This window comes from Acanthopagrus latus, chromosome 21, assembly GCF_904848185.1.
Source record: "Acanthopagrus latus isolate v.2019 chromosome 21, fAcaLat1.1, whole genome shotgun sequence".
NCBI lineage: Eukaryota > Metazoa > Chordata > Actinopteri > Spariformes > Sparidae > Acanthopagrus > Acanthopagrus latus.
Window position 1 is genome coordinate 182,920 of NC_051059.1, and position 15,567 is coordinate 198,486.

The following is a 15,567-nucleotide window of genomic DNA, read 5'->3' on the forward strand; positions in this document are numbered from 1 at the left end:
GCAGGCAACGTCTCTTCCTCAATTTCAACCCGTGTAGTATTATTAAGAACGTGCAGCTGCGGTGGCTTAATGTTAACAACTACTCAAGACACAGTTAAGTCTGGTACAAAGAAAGGGACCAACGGCTGGCCAGCCAGGGTTCGGTGTTCCCTCCAGTGTCCCCTGTCAGTCTAAACCCACGGACAGTTTATAATCATATGGATGCTGTTATAATGTGTAGTGATTGAGATACTGACCCACCAAACATCCTGGAAAGTGACAAAGTTACATTTTTCACTCTAAATTACTTAATAACATGATCGTCATCAGTAAACTGGTCGGGAGGACTGATGGGAGGACAGCCGTGTGTGAAAAAACAAAAAAAGGAATACATAAAAAATACAAACAAAAAAGAAAATAAATAGAAAAAAAGAATAATGAATAATAACATGAGGTGTGTTTGCTGCTGTTGCCAAATGACATTGGCCTATGAGGGGAGAAGGGTATGATATAGCAAATGCAAGACAAGTACACAGATAGAAATTGGATCACTAAAAAGAGACTAAAGTACAATTTTCATTGACTAAAACTAGACTAAAATGTCATTGCTTTTTGTTGACTAAAACTAGCCGAAAATAGTCATGGATAATTCTGACTAAAATAAGACTAAAATGCTCAGACAGTCGACTGAAACTTGACCAGACTAAAAAGAGTATAATCGTGACTAAAACTAATAAAAACTAAAATGACACAAATACTAGACTAAAACAAAAATTAAAACAACACTATGGGTGACAGTGTGATGTCATGAAGTCACATATTTTAAAGAAGCACTGCTGACGAGGCATTCAGAGTAGTGTTTGTCCATAGGAGAGGGTAGTTTCTATTGGTTAAGACATTTTTAACTTTCAAGATCTTTTACAAGCACAATCAAGCAATTAATCAGTCTTTATGTGTATAGTGCCAATGAGGGGGAGAAGCAGTGGTAGAGATGGGGGCAGTGTTGGGAAAGGTCACTTTCTATATGAACTAGTTCAAAGTTCAGTTCACAAATTTTAAAATGAACTAGTTCAGTGCATAGTTCATAATTCAAAATTTTGAACTAAGTTCACAGTTCCAAACATGAACTAGTTCATAGTACTTTTTTGTGATGTTGATGTGAGCTATTATTTTTCAAAATTATTGCCACAGCCCATATAGAACCAGAGACAGCTATTATTTTATCAGTTTTAACACAGAAACTGCAGCTCTCCCAAAATATTCTGCAAAACCAGGCTGTCTGTGGCTGGGAGACGAAGACAACGGAGCCGCTACTGTTCACCGTAAATTTGGGTGGTAGAGGATCTGTTTTGGCTCGCTGTTGCCGTGTCTTTTGATTTTTTTATTCACTTGCACATACCTTGAAGGCTCGCCTGGTGCTTTAGTTCAATGTGCCATTTCAGGTTTGTGGTACAGGATAGATTACAAATTAAAAATGAAATAATAGATAAATAAGTAAATAAATAAAGAAGGAAGGGAAAATAAAATAATGAATAAATTGATAGTTCAGACAGTGGCTTCAGGGAAAAACTTTTCATAATGACTCAGTAAGGTATTACTTTTTTGTTATTTAACAAAATCAGAGATTTAAGCAAAGAGTTCAATTCCAGAAGAAAAGGAGCAAATTTAGGTAGTGATTTTGCAAATTTTTGTTTGTGAATAAAACATTTTGCATAGGATAACAAAGGTCATCATGTGCTCAAGACAGAGCATTATCTTCTGGGTTAACATAGCAGCAAATAACATGTTTAATGGTAAGAGAATGGACAGAGTTAGCAGCATCAACAAAATGAGATTCAACATCACTCCAGAACTTTTCAGATATATCACAAAAAAAACAAAAGCAAAAAAAAAAAACAGAGGTGAAGCCTTCACCTTCATTTGTTTTTTGCCTCCATTCTTAGCACATTGATGACACATGCGGCGGTGCAATGGTGCAACGGTGCAACGGTGCGACAGTGCGACGGTGCATGTGGTGGCTGGTGTTGCCTGTGTTATGTCCATTCAGGACAAATTAATTTGTGTTCGTTTGGTGACTGGTCGTTGCACGTTTGGTATGCAGCTGTTTCTGTCTGAAATAGTTAAGTTTCGTTTTGATTGAAAGTAAAGCGAGTTGTAGAAGCCTCTCGCCCAACGTCCTTTTTATAGACAACAGCCAGATTGGGTGTTTTTCCGCTACATATTAAGCCCTGTTTACGGTGTGTTTCAGCCGGTTTTCGCCTGGAAGGCTCGATGGAAGTCTGGCACTGTCTTGAACGAAGTGAGAACACGCTGTTCACAAACGCCAGAAGGAACGTGTTCACAATAACATTCATCAGGCAGAATACAGTACATTCAGTTCAAGTTCGCCCAAAATATGAACGTGTTCATGAACGATCGTTCATTGAACGCTGGATGGGGGGAGTAATAACAGCTCTACTTGTTGATATATGAGTATTACACTTTAACGTACACAGGGCCCCCTGAACAGACACAGGAAGATGGTTCTGCAGGTACTTGATGGCTTGATGGCTTGATGGCTGAATGCTTTGCCTCCCATTCTACTTTTGGAGACTCTAGGAACTAGAGCTGTCCCAAATGATTAATCTAGCGATTATTTTTTCGATTAGTCGACTAGTCTAATGATTAATTTACATGACCAAACAAAAGTAACGTAGTAACTGTAACTGTCGTTGGTAACTTATATGAGGAAAGAAATACTGCAGTTGTAGTCAGAGCAGCGTCTGTCCTCCCGCCTGTCCTACCAACTCTTCGTCACATTTCTGCCCGAAAAACAGCATCTGTCACCGGCAAAAACCTTTAATTCACTCAAGTGGTTGTGTTGATAGAAATCACCACAATGGTCAGCCCTCCCGACTGAGACTTTAGTGAACTTTCCCCCAGCAAACAGCCTCCGTCCCCGCAAGTGACAAAGTCACGCAACAACCTATTTACTGATGGCGTATATGTGATAATGTAATTTAGTGCAAAAAATGTAGCTCTTTCACTTTCCAGGAGGTATAGCAGGTCCTTCCTTCCTGCTACTGTCAGACTTTACAACCAGCACTGCTCCCAATAGTCTATAGACCTCACCCTGTACCCTGCACTGTGCAGTATGTCTGCACAAGGTCACTTTTCTGTTTTTTGTTTTCTGGTAAAGTTCCTTAACACCCATATTTATTTCATATTTATTATCTGTATTTAAAATCTACATTTAAAAAAAAAACAAAAAACAAAACAAAAACTGCTGTTAATTTTGCACTACATCATGTAAATATGTATATATGTCTATTTATTCCCTTTTTGATTTTATTGGTTATTTTTGTTATTGTTCCTGTTATTGTAACATGTTTCTGTTTTTGTAATACAGTAAACCCTTGTTTTTCGCGGGGGTTACGTTCCAAAAAGAACCTGTGATAGGCAAAATCCGTGAAGTAGAAACCTTTATTTTTTTTTACAATTATTATACAATTAAATACTCTATTATGCATTGAAAAGAAAGAACAAACCATTTTACAGGCTCAAGCATTTGTTTCACAAATAAAAGTACTTTAGAAACGTTTTTTTCAACAAATAACTTCTGTACTGTACTGTCAAATAATAATTTTAATCATCAATGTGAACAGAAGGCTTCAAATTGCGGAGATTAGCACCGCCCACCGTGACCCGAGTAATTGGATTAAACGGGAGAAAATTAAAAATGATTATGAAAAAAATACAAAGTACAGTCGGACAAATAGTGACTCAGGTGTATTTCACTGCTCTTCAGACTGAGCCGCTGCATCCTGACTCCGCTCTGCAGTGTTTTCTTCTTTTGAAGCCCGCGGTGCAGGTGTGTTTGTTCGGGAGAAGAACATAGTGATAGGCAGTTGTTGTCGCTCTTTTTTCTTCTTTGCAAAAAGATCCTTATACACCGACATGCCACCATCGATTATGTTGGAGAACTGTAATGAACGGCTCATCAAAGGGTCCCATTCTTGAGCTACTCGCTGAAGTTCAGTGGCCATTCTCACCATGGTTGCTAAGCGACCAAGTGTTAGTCCTTCCTCCTCATCTTTAGCCACACTTGTGTCCTCTTCTTCCTCTTCTCTTTCATCGTCGCTTTGTGGCTTTGTCATTTCTGCCAGGTCTGCATCGGTCAGCGGATGTGCATCTGCTTCAATCAGGGCATTTATGTCATCCGGACTCATGTCATTAAAGCCGTCTCCTCCAAGCTATTTAGCAAGATTCACAGCTGTATCTACGGCAGAGTGATGGACCTCGTCAAGCGAGCCTCCGGTTGGGTTTTGCACTGCCTCTGGCCACAGTTTTTTCCAGCAGGCATTCAAAGTTTCAGTTTTCATCTCCTGAATGGCCCTCTGAATGTTTTGGAGACATGATGCGATGGCGTATCCACGCCATTAGTCCTTTAGTGAGAAATCTTGATCCGAGTCCATAGCGTCAACAAGATGTTGCAGGGTGTTGCGCGTATAGAGAGCCTTGAAAGCACGGATGATGCCTTGGTCCATGGGCTGAATCAGGGATGTAGTGTTTGGCGGCAGAAATTTGATTTGCACACAATCATATGCCAAATCATCAGCGTGACCTCCGGCGTTGTCAACGAGCAGAAGCACTTTAAAGTCTAGTCCCTTTCCTCTCAAATAACACTTGACCTCCGGGATGAAACAGTTTTTGAACCAATCCAGATTGAGCGCTTTTGTCATCCAAGCCTTTGCATTGTACATCCAGTAAACGGGCAAATCATCCTTATTTTTGTTTTTCAGTGCTCTGGGATTTTTAGACCTATAAATAAGCCCTGGTTTAATCATGAAACCTGCAGCATTTCCGCACATAACCAGAGTCAAACGATCTTTTTAAGCTTTAAATCCTGGGGCTTTGGCTTCTTCCTGCATGATGAAGGTGCGGGAGGGCATTCGTTTCCAAAATAAGCCAGTCTCATCCATGTTAAAAACTTGTTCAGGCTTATATCCCCCTTCCTCAATGATCGCTTTGAATTTATTGTTCACGAACGCTTCTGCTTCAGCGGTATTCGCAGAGGCCATCTCTCCGTGCAGAGAAACATTTTTAAGTCCAAAGCGTTTCTTAAAGTTTTCAAACCAGCCCTTGCTGGCATTAAATGCGCTTGGTACTGCGTGAACAGCACTTGTTGATGGCCCGGCATCCTCCTCCTCTTCCCTGTCACTGTCAGCAAAGTTTTGATACAGTATTCTCGCTTTTGTGCAGATAACGTTTGTATCCAACGTAATGTTTTTTTTCCTGCAGTCATTAATCCACAGAGCTAATGCAGACTCCATCCTTACCATGGTCTTGTTGCGGACAGTTGCAACCCTTTTTGCATCCTTGTTAAAACTTATTGCTGCTGTCGTCCTTATGTTTTTTCCTTCCTTCTTTATGGAACGAACGTAAGATTCATTAATTCTGTAATGCTGACCTACAGCCGCATAGCTTTTACCTTCCCTTAGCATGTCCAGAAGTTTAACTTTATCTGCGATAGATAGCATCTTCCTCTGCCTTTTGGGCCCTGCCACAGGTGCCTTTGTTGGTCGACATTATGGGTTTTAGAGAAACTCGAAATTGCAAGAGAATTTGCACGTACGTAATGTAAATTTGGCAAGCTGTTTTACATACGTGTACATATTAAACTGCAACGTTATTGACGCACAGGTAGAGAAGAAGCGGAGTGACTTTTTAGCCAATCAGAATGCAGAACACAATGCACGATGCAAATCCGTGAAGTAGTGAAACCGTGAAAAGTAAACCGCGTTATTGCGAGGGATCACTGTATTATGTCGCTGCTGTGACAAACAAATTTCCCCCATCTGCAGGACATTAAATGATTTCTGATTCTGATTCTGACTACACATTATAAATGGTCTGCAGGTTTAGATTTACAGGGGGTACACCTGGGAAACACACCGACATCATCGTCATGACGTGTACCGTCACGTCTCTTTAGGAGCCACAGCGCAGCTTTCTGTGGGAATTACATGGGGGTTCGTCTTTACTCCAGTGGTGCTTTGCTCTATGTGAATGACCAACGGTTGCGGCGTTAATGCAGTGTCTCTGTGTAACAGGGGTTATTCTCAACTTCCTGTTTGGGATGACGCGTTGACGCAAATTATTCATGTCAACCCAGCCCTACTAGGAACCACAAGTAACCCTGCATCCTGTGAGCACAGTATTCGAGTGAGGTGTAGTATTAGGTCCTTAAAATGTACCGGTGCCTGACTATTAAGGGCTTTGTGAGGAGGAGGATTTTAGAAGTGACCTTTAACCTTCTTACAAGAGTTTAGAGATGCTCTGCAGAGTTAGCAGCAAAGATTCAGTCAACCGATACATAACTTGAAAATCAGCCATCGACCGGTTAATGGTAAATTTAAATCAATACGGGGGTCCGTGTATCGATTGTAGCAAGATGCGACTATAGATAGTAGTCGCATCCTTACAGTAGTAGGACCCCTGTGCAGAAACCCCTCTGGAGGCAGACAGGATTCAGAAACTCAGGGCGCGCTTTGTTAAACAAAAAATTTGAATGGAACAAAACAACAAGAATCCAGGAAAACCAAATATAAGTCAATAAAACACAAAGTAGCAGCAAAAGAGCTTAAACAAAATCAAAGTACAAATCAATGAAAACATAAGGAACCTAAAACTAGTTTACACCATGATGTCAGAGCAGAGAAACACGAGAATAACACTGGAGGAAGCTGGGCTGAAACACTGGGGAACACAGGAGGGGAACACAGGAGGGGAACACAGGAGGGGAGCATGGGAGAATATAGAACAATCTGACAAAGACAAGAGAGAGAACAAAGACCACACACACACACACACACACACACACACACACTACAAGGGGCTGAGGTGCAGGTGGAGTGAGCTGGCCGAAGGACAGGTGGGGGAAAGGAACGGAAAAACGCTGGAAGAAAGGAAGTCACACATTTGGAGGAACTGAAACACAGAAATTTCTGTAGCTGAAATTGCGGGTCATCCAGGTTTGTATGTCCTGATGCTAATGCTATCTGGATGATATGATTGTGAATAATCTATAGATCAATGAAATTAGTTTTTTCTAATGATATTCCCTGAGAAAGCATATATAAAGTGAATAGTATTGGCCTGAGCAGAGAACCTTGTGGAACCCTGTGACTAATGTTGGCATGCAGTCAGGATTCATTGTTAACTTGAACAAGCTGAGATTGGCTCGAGAACAAGAACCTACATCAAATATAAAACACTGAAAGAAAGGAAAAAGGTGAAAACACATAATAGGTCTCCTTGAAATAAGTTCTCATTTCACATTTGTTCTATTTTTGTATAGTTGCAATACGGTTATATACTCTGCATAGTTAGTATCATAGCAGATATCATGTGAAACTTGAGGAAGTAACTCAAACTCTGTTTTTTCTGTTTCCAGCTCTGCTGTGGCCGATTGGAAAATTCAGGGGCATCAACACCACCCTGTTTACTGCCGTGCACTGTAACAACATGGAGGTATGAGTGAATGTTATACTGCAGCTGTTTCTATATAATAACATGCTAAAAGATGCACATCTACCATGGGCACAGTTACAGTTGGGTCCTCACCTTGCATTTCTCGTGCAAATTTGATTGTGGGATAGTTTATGCTAATTCACGTCACTCACGCAGTGTTGATTTGCCCCAAATTGCAAGAGAAATTTGCTGTTCAATAGCCGTAATTTATAAAAACATTTATAAAACAAAACAAACAATATAACTATACATTCTCATTTTATTTATAACTCCACAACCATTTCATTGTATATTGTAAATATTTCAGTTTCTATACTTTACTATTTTATCATTTATTTGTATTTTACTGCTTACTTTGATATTTTATTTTATTTTAATGTCTACTTTAATATTTTATTTTATTTATATCTTAATCTTTAGCGCTTGTTTCCATTCATGCTATATTGCTATTTCTACTTTGCACAGAGCATAAGAACAAAAACAATTACCTTCCGGGGATTAATAAAGTATTCTGAATCTGAATCTGAATCTGTAAGCTAGTGAGCCACGGCACACACTGAGGTGTTTGAGTTCAATTTAGCCTCTCAATAAACTCAGCACTCATCAGAGACTCTGGTTCTGGTTCTGGTTCTCCCCTCTCCTCTCTGTAACATTACCTTCATGAAGGAAAGTCTGTTTCCCCTCCAGCTCCAGCCAGCAGTCAATGTTACAGAACCTGGAGGTCACCTCCGGATCACTGCTGCAGTCATATTGATAAACAGGAGTGAAGATAAATCCACTTTTTAATTGCTAAAGTTCAAAAGTAATCTCTGAGCTCTTCTCCCATAGAATCAACTCTGGATCAGAGCAGATCCTGATGTGCTTCAGAAGGTCAGAATCTGCACCAACTCTCTCTTGCAGAACTGGAGGCTCTGAGCAACTGAGCAGCAGGTCTGCCCCTCCCACTCCAACTGGCCGTCCCCACATAGGAACAGCCCTACCACAAATATTTTGCTGAAAGTTCAATAATAGAACACATCCAATGCTGGCTCTGACCAATTTGGTGCCCTAGCATGATTGTAGCTGTCTCCCCCTTGCATCGCAGTCAATGTCACAATCAACTTTCTTACACTCAAACAGGAACTGCATGTATGTAATCAAGATTTTATTTCTTTTAAGTCAAAAATATCACACCAAATAAAAACTGCAGAAAGAAACAAGTGATAAATTAAAAATACGCCAGATGGTTTCAGTCTTTTGGACCTTGCGATTTCACTTCAGTAACAATAAATCTCTCTCTTGGTCTCGGGGTCAACTCCCCTCTCAAACCTGCTCCCCACCATCACAAAGGTCAGGTACAGTGCAATGAGCCAGGAACCCAGAAAAAGGCCTCTTTTTAAGCATATTTAATAGGCTTTGCTATTAAGTAATGTTGCTGTGGGCTGTGGGCAGTAATAGTACTGGTCAAAAATAGTATTTTTTTGCTTTTTTCTCCCCAAGTTTGAGGCGTTTGAGTGCATTTATCTGTGTTGTTCTTACCTTTGAATTTTGAGGAAATGGCTCTTCACAATTCCTATTCTTTTTTTTTAACTATTTTATTTTCAGTTTTATATATCCAATACACAGACAGTGCGACATAAACAGACATAACAAAAGGAAAACATAGGGGCTAATCTCCCTGCCCCACAAAGAGAACCACCCCTCAGGAAGAAAAAAAAGAAACTGTCAGTGAGAAAAGTCAATGCAAATGACCACATTAATTACTTGATGTAAGAGATTTGCCAATATGGATTGGATATGGATACTTGTAAAGTTCCCCAATTAACAAAGTTCAGGGTACACTGGAACATTAACTCCTGTGATTCTGGTTAAAGTAGAACAGATATTTTGTTTTAAGGGTGTTTTAGTTGACAATCCCACCTTCAACCCAAGACTTTTGTAAACCTCATACCAAATCTTTATCAGATGCCTCAGTATAGGGTTATCTGTCCTGCTATTTACAGTTCCAGAGTTATGCTTATAAAAAAAAGTCAGTGTTTTCCACCAGGGGGTGCAATCTGATTTGTGTCCAGGAAGGGGCGTCATTGCCCTCAAAAAAGGATGAGATGAGCCTCATTTGTGCTGCCAAGTAATAGATTTTAAAACTGGGTAGTCTAAGTCCCCCTGAACCATATCCCACGATAACTTTTCCATGGATATCCGGGGTGCTTTACAATTCCATATGAATTGTCTGACATATCTATTGAGAGTTTCAAAAAAGGATTGTGGAAATGGAATGGGCAGGGATTGAAACAAATATTGCAGTCTTGGTTGTACATTCATTTTAATGCAATTAACTCTGCCAATCAAGGTGAGAGGCAAACCCATCCATCTATGTAAATCATCTTCAATCATGCTGAGCAGAGGGAGGTAATTCAATTTGTACAGATTTTTGAGGTTGGTGTCTACAGTTATCCCAAGGTATTTTATACCATTCACAGGCCATCTAAAGGGACTCATGCACTGGAGTTTGGAATGATCAAAGTTTATCAGTGGAATAATTTCACTTTTTCCCAAATTCACCTTATAACCTGAAATACTACCATAAGTATTTAATACAGTTTGTAGTTTGGAGAGAGTTACCAGGATCCTCAAAATCATGTTGTCTGCCATAAGATTAATTTTATGAACCGTCTGACCCACCTGAAAGCCCTTTATATCAGAATATTTTCTAATTGCTTCAGCTAAAGTCTCAATTGCCAAGACAAAAAGTGCTGGAGACAAAGGGCATCCCTGTCGACTCGATTTGCTTAAAGAGAATGCAGATGAAATCTGTCCATTGGTGCTGATTTTTTCCTGGGGTTTATGATAGAGAGTTTGAACCTAATTGATAAATAACAGGCCTAACCCAAACTTGGCCAGTACTTTAAATAAATATGGCCACTCTAACCTATCAAAAGCTTTCTCAGCATCCAAAGCCACAACCACGCTGGGTTCCATTTCAGATTTTGCTAAGTGAATAATATTAAAGAGCCTGCATAGATTGTTAGCCAAGGAGCGCTTTGAAATGAAGCCACATTGGTCTGGATCTATTAGTTGTGGCAGATATTGGCCAAATCTGTTAGCCAGGGCCTTGGAAATCAATTTGTAATCTGTATTCAACAGCGAAAGTGATCAATATGAAGAGCATTTCAATGGATCTCTATTTTTTTTTGTAAATAACAGTAATTATAGCCGTAGAGAATGATTCAGGAAGTGTTTGAGTCTTAGAGGCTAGGTAATGACATCCATGAGAAGTGGGAGGAGCAAATCCTTAAATTCCCTGTAGAATTCTGGAGGAAATCCATCTTCTCCTGGTGATTTGTTTGCTTGCAATGAGCCCAGAGCTTTTTCAATTTCCTTTTGTGTAAAGGGCACGTCAAGACTATTTTGGTCTTCCTGGCCAAGTTTGGGCAGCTCAATCATGGACAAAAACTCATCAATATTACTCAGCGTTTTTCTGGTGGTTCTGATGTGTATAAATGTGTGTAGAACTGTTTGAATGCGCCATTAATTTCTATTGGGTTGTGTGATACAGAACCTGTTTGAAGTTTGAACGGAATTAATCATCCTAGAACTTTCTTCTTTTCTTAATTGCCAAGACAGAATTTTGTGCGCCTTCTCTTCCAATTCATAGTATCTTTGTTTGCTTCTCAAAATGTTTTTTTTTTTTGTTCAATTTTATAAGTATTCACTGTATTATATTTAAGCTTTTTATTTACTAATAACTGGTATACTTCTTTAGACCTTGATTGTTGAAACTCCTTCTCCAGTTTCAAAATATCTGCTTCCATCCTTCTACTTCTGCCATATATTTCTTTTTGATACCTTTGGTATAAAAGATCATTTGTCCCCTTAAAAAGGCTTTAAGTGTGTCCCATAAAATAAAACTAGTGGGAGAAGAGGCATAGTTTGTCTCACAGAATAGCTCAATCTGATCTCTTATGAAAAGTAGAGTTGGGTTCAGACACCACCTATACCTATTAGTAGCTTTTTCAGGCATATAAATGGACAGGGTCAGAGGTGAGTGATCTGATAGTGTTCTAGATAAGTATTCAGATTCTACTGTTCTGTGAATCAGCTGTGTCGACAGCAGGAAAAGATTAATCCGAGTAAAAGAAATGTGGCAACCAGAATAAAAGGAATAGTCTCGGGTTTGAGGGTGCATCCATCTCCAAACATCAGTAAGGTTTAACTCCTTCATGAGTTCTATGGTGACTTTGGCTGCTTTAGATTTGCGTACCGATAGAGCTGACCTATCCAGGACAGGATCCAGGCAGAAATTAAAGTCACCCTATAAGAATGTTTTGCGTATGTCTTGAATAAATGAATCATCATCATAATTGGGTGCGTAAAAATTCAAAAGAGTCCAGGGTTCTGAGTAAATCTGACAATTCACTAAAACATATCTTGCCAATGCATCAACGACGGTTTCTCCAATTGTTACAGGAGTGTTCTTATATGTCAATACAGCTACTCCCCTGGCTTTAGAGTTAAAGGATGATGATATTACGTGCCCTATCCAATCTCTTTTCAATTTTCTATGCTCCAGTGGTGTCAGATGGGTTTCCTGTATAAAGGCAATGCCTATTTTCAGTTTTTTCAAATGTGTTAGAACTCTCTTCCGTTTAACAGGACCGTTTAACCCATTCACATTAAAGCTCACAAATTTTACTACTTTGTTCATCAATGTTAGATAATTTTACAGGGATATTGCCCTTTCCATAAGACAGAAGTGTCCCATACAACCAAGTGGTATGAAGTAAAGTACTGACTGTATGAAAAAACAGTAAACAAAAAAGAGAAACTAACAACAGCAACATCCCTTCCCTCCCATCCCGCCTTGTACCTACCCAAACCTGGCACATAGCATCCCATATTCATCTCAAAGGGAGCTGCTGGGCAAATAACGGAACTATCTATGCCACCAGTAGCCCCCTCCCAGCGACATCACAACTACATTAACTATATGGTACCACGAGATAAATCTATTAAGGCAAGGAAAATATAAACAGTATCAGCACCTCTGGCTATGTGAACATGGTAGCAGTTCGAAGTGGACCATTGTATAACAGGTGTATAAAACAATGTATGCAGAGAGGTCCCAGTGCTGAGAGTAGCTGTTCAGCTGCTTTGAACAAACAGTTGCCTCACCTTGGCGCAACCATGAATTAAATGAAGAATGAAGACTGTCAGTGTGTGGATCTACTCCCCTTCTCGTACATTATCCCTTCTCAAGGATCTTGCCGCCTCCTTTGGGTCTGTGAAGATCCTGGGTGCTCCACCGTCTTGGGGGTAAACATGAAGCTTGAAGCGCAGTGTGTGTTTTATTCCTTCGTCGCGTAGAGCCTGCAGCACTTCTCTAAAGGCGCGGCGCTGGGCCATGACCTCGCTGGTGTAATCCAGGAAGATAAGGACCTTGCATCCATTGTACTCCATGGACTGCTGTCTGCCAAGGCAAAGAATCAGCTCCTTCTCTTGAAAGTGGTGGATGCGCGCCAGGATGGTACGTGGCTTGGCGCCGATGGTCGGCTTTGGCTGAAGGGAGCGGTGCACCCGGTCGACTTTGACTGAATGTAAAAAGTGTTCGACACCAAGCAGTTTTGGAATTAGTTTGGAGACGAATTCTGTGGATCTTCCTTCCTTGTCACCCTCTTGTATCCCCACAATTTTATTATTGTCTCCGGGAGCAGGCCTCCAAGTCCAGCACCCTGGTGTGAAGCTGAGTGTTGCGTCCCTCCAGCTTGGTGCATTTAGCCTCAAGCACTAGCATGCGGGCATCAAGGTTGCTAGTGGATTGTTCCTGGTTAGCCATACGGGATTGCAGTTCGACCTGCGAGGCTGCAAGTGACTGAAACTTAGCCTCAAAGGCATCGAAATGTTCATTAATGCAGCGCAGGACTGACTCTGACACCTCTTTGCACAGTTCCTTACACATATCATAAGTTTTATCCGGGGGCACGTCCAACTTGGTGGGAGAGTCGCTAACAGGGCCATGGCTATAGATGGTACTGGCCCTAGTTCCAGTAGCTTGGCTGTCAGTGGATTTGGCTTTACTGGAGACGCTTGGCTTCGGCATGTTGGATTCTCAGTTCAATAGATTTCTTAGGGAGACATTCATACACACAGTTGCGGTCTATAAGTAGAAGGGTTGTGGTATAGAGATGAATTTGTAAGTCGCAGAGAAGAGCACTGACTAAACATGTCTACATCCTTCGCATGCGCACTAGCGCCCTCCCCCACAATTCCTATTCTTCATCTCATAATGCAGTTTCAAATGGGAAATCTTCATCACAGCTATAGTCTCCTGGCATATTAAGCACAAGTGTGTTGGTTGGAGGGAGAATGAATGCAAATGTTTCAGTACATTCTTCCTCGAATGGCCAGTTTTCACTGTCCGCTTTTCTTTTAGCAGTGAACTTGCTCCTACAGCCAGCAAAATGTAAATATGCGAACTGCTCCAAAAACGAGTGAAAGTTGTGCTCGCAGCAGTGAGTGACCCAGCTGTCTGTGAATTGTTGGCATGGAAACAGGTCCCGGTATACACATGCCGACCCAACCAAAACACAGGAATAACAGTTTGGGGGCCACAAATAGGCGGCTGGCGGGCCAGATGCAGCCCAGGTGCCGCCTATTGAGGACCACTGGCCTATGCCTAGGGCCAACTCTGAACACACCATTACAGTGTGCAAAATGAGTAGAGTCTGGCTTTACAGTTGAGGTCAGGAAGGTTGGGTGTAGGAGGCGCTAGTGCGCATGTGAAGGATGTAGACGTGTTTAGTCAGTGCTCCTCTCTGCAACTTACAAAATCATCTCTATACTGTGTCTTTTCTGCTCACAGACCACAAGTGTGTGTATACATATCTCCCTAATCATCTCTAGCGAAGCCAAATCCACCGACAGCCAAGCTACCCGAGCTAGAGCTAGTACCATCGGTAGCTGTGGCCCTGCTAGCGCTTCTCCCACCAAGTCGGACATGCCTCCGGAACTTATGATAGGTGTGAGGAACTGTGTCAGAGAGAGGTGTCAGAGTCAGTCCTGCACTGCCTTAATGAATGTTTTGATGCCCTTGAGGCTAAGTTTCAGTGAAACTTAACCTAGCAATGTTTAACCTAGCAAGTATTACACTCATACTGAAGAAAGATAAACCACCTGATATTTGTGGCTCATTTAGGCCCATCAGGGAAGAGACTACACTGTATTCTCCCAACCTCCTCAGACGTTTTCAAGAACTGATTTCTTCCTGTCATCCAGAATGGTTCTGGATAGGGTTAGGGAGTGCTTAATTGGCATATGCTCACTCTCTGACCACTCTCATGTAAGTTTGAGCATCTGCCCTCTATACTCTGATCCCTCCTCTCGCCACTGGAGGATGAACCCCTCTCCATTTATTGACTATATTACTGAACAATGGAATGTCTTTATGGCTGCTAATAAGACCCCAGGTGTTAGCCCATCATTGCTATGGGAAACAGCTAAAGATTATCTTAGGGGGAATATTATATCCTACACCACAGCTCAGAAAATGTCTGCTATTAAAGAGCACTCGACTTAGAGAATACAATAAAACAGCTGGAGGTTCAATTTAAAAGTACACCTTCTACAACCCTGTTTAAAAGACTGGAGGTGGCCCGCTCAGCCCTAGATCAGTTGTTAACTAAAAAGGCAGAGTCAGCCATCTTCTTTGCTAAACATAGGCTCTATGAGTCAGGAAACAAACCTGGCCGGCTCTTGGCGAGGTTGGCTAGAGGCAGAATCGAGGCAAATATGATACCGTCATTGCTGGACGACAACAAGGTCAGACACTACAAAACCAAGGACATCAATAGGGTCATGTGGCAGTTTTATGAGAAACTGTACTCATCTGAATATAACTCCTCTGATAAGAGGAGAAAGCAGTTTCTCGACAGGGTGCCTCTCCCATCCCTGTCAGATGAACTAAGGGAAAAATTAATTTCACCAGTGACTGAGGAGGAAGTCCGCAGGCCATAGCCTCCCTTAAGGGTGGTAAGACTCCAGGACCTGATGGTTTCTGCCCAGAATTTTATAAAAAATTGAGCCATCTTGTAGTTGGAACAC

At 41.1% G+C, this 15,567-nt stretch overlaps 1 protein-coding gene across 1 annotated transcript in view; it reads left to right on the forward strand.

Annotated features, from left to right (window-relative positions):
* The window catches only part of si:ch73-14h1.2 (putative ferric-chelate reductase 1), a 36,553-nt gene that overhangs the window by 6,679 nt on the left and 14,307 nt on the right, over positions 1-15,567 (forward strand). Inside the window, exon 3 of the mRNA XM_037083336.1 lies at positions 7,415-7,491. Within this exon, the coding sequence (XP_036939231.1) occupies positions 7,415-7,491 (77 nt within the window). The remainder of the gene's footprint in view (positions 1-7,414; positions 7,492-15,567) is intronic.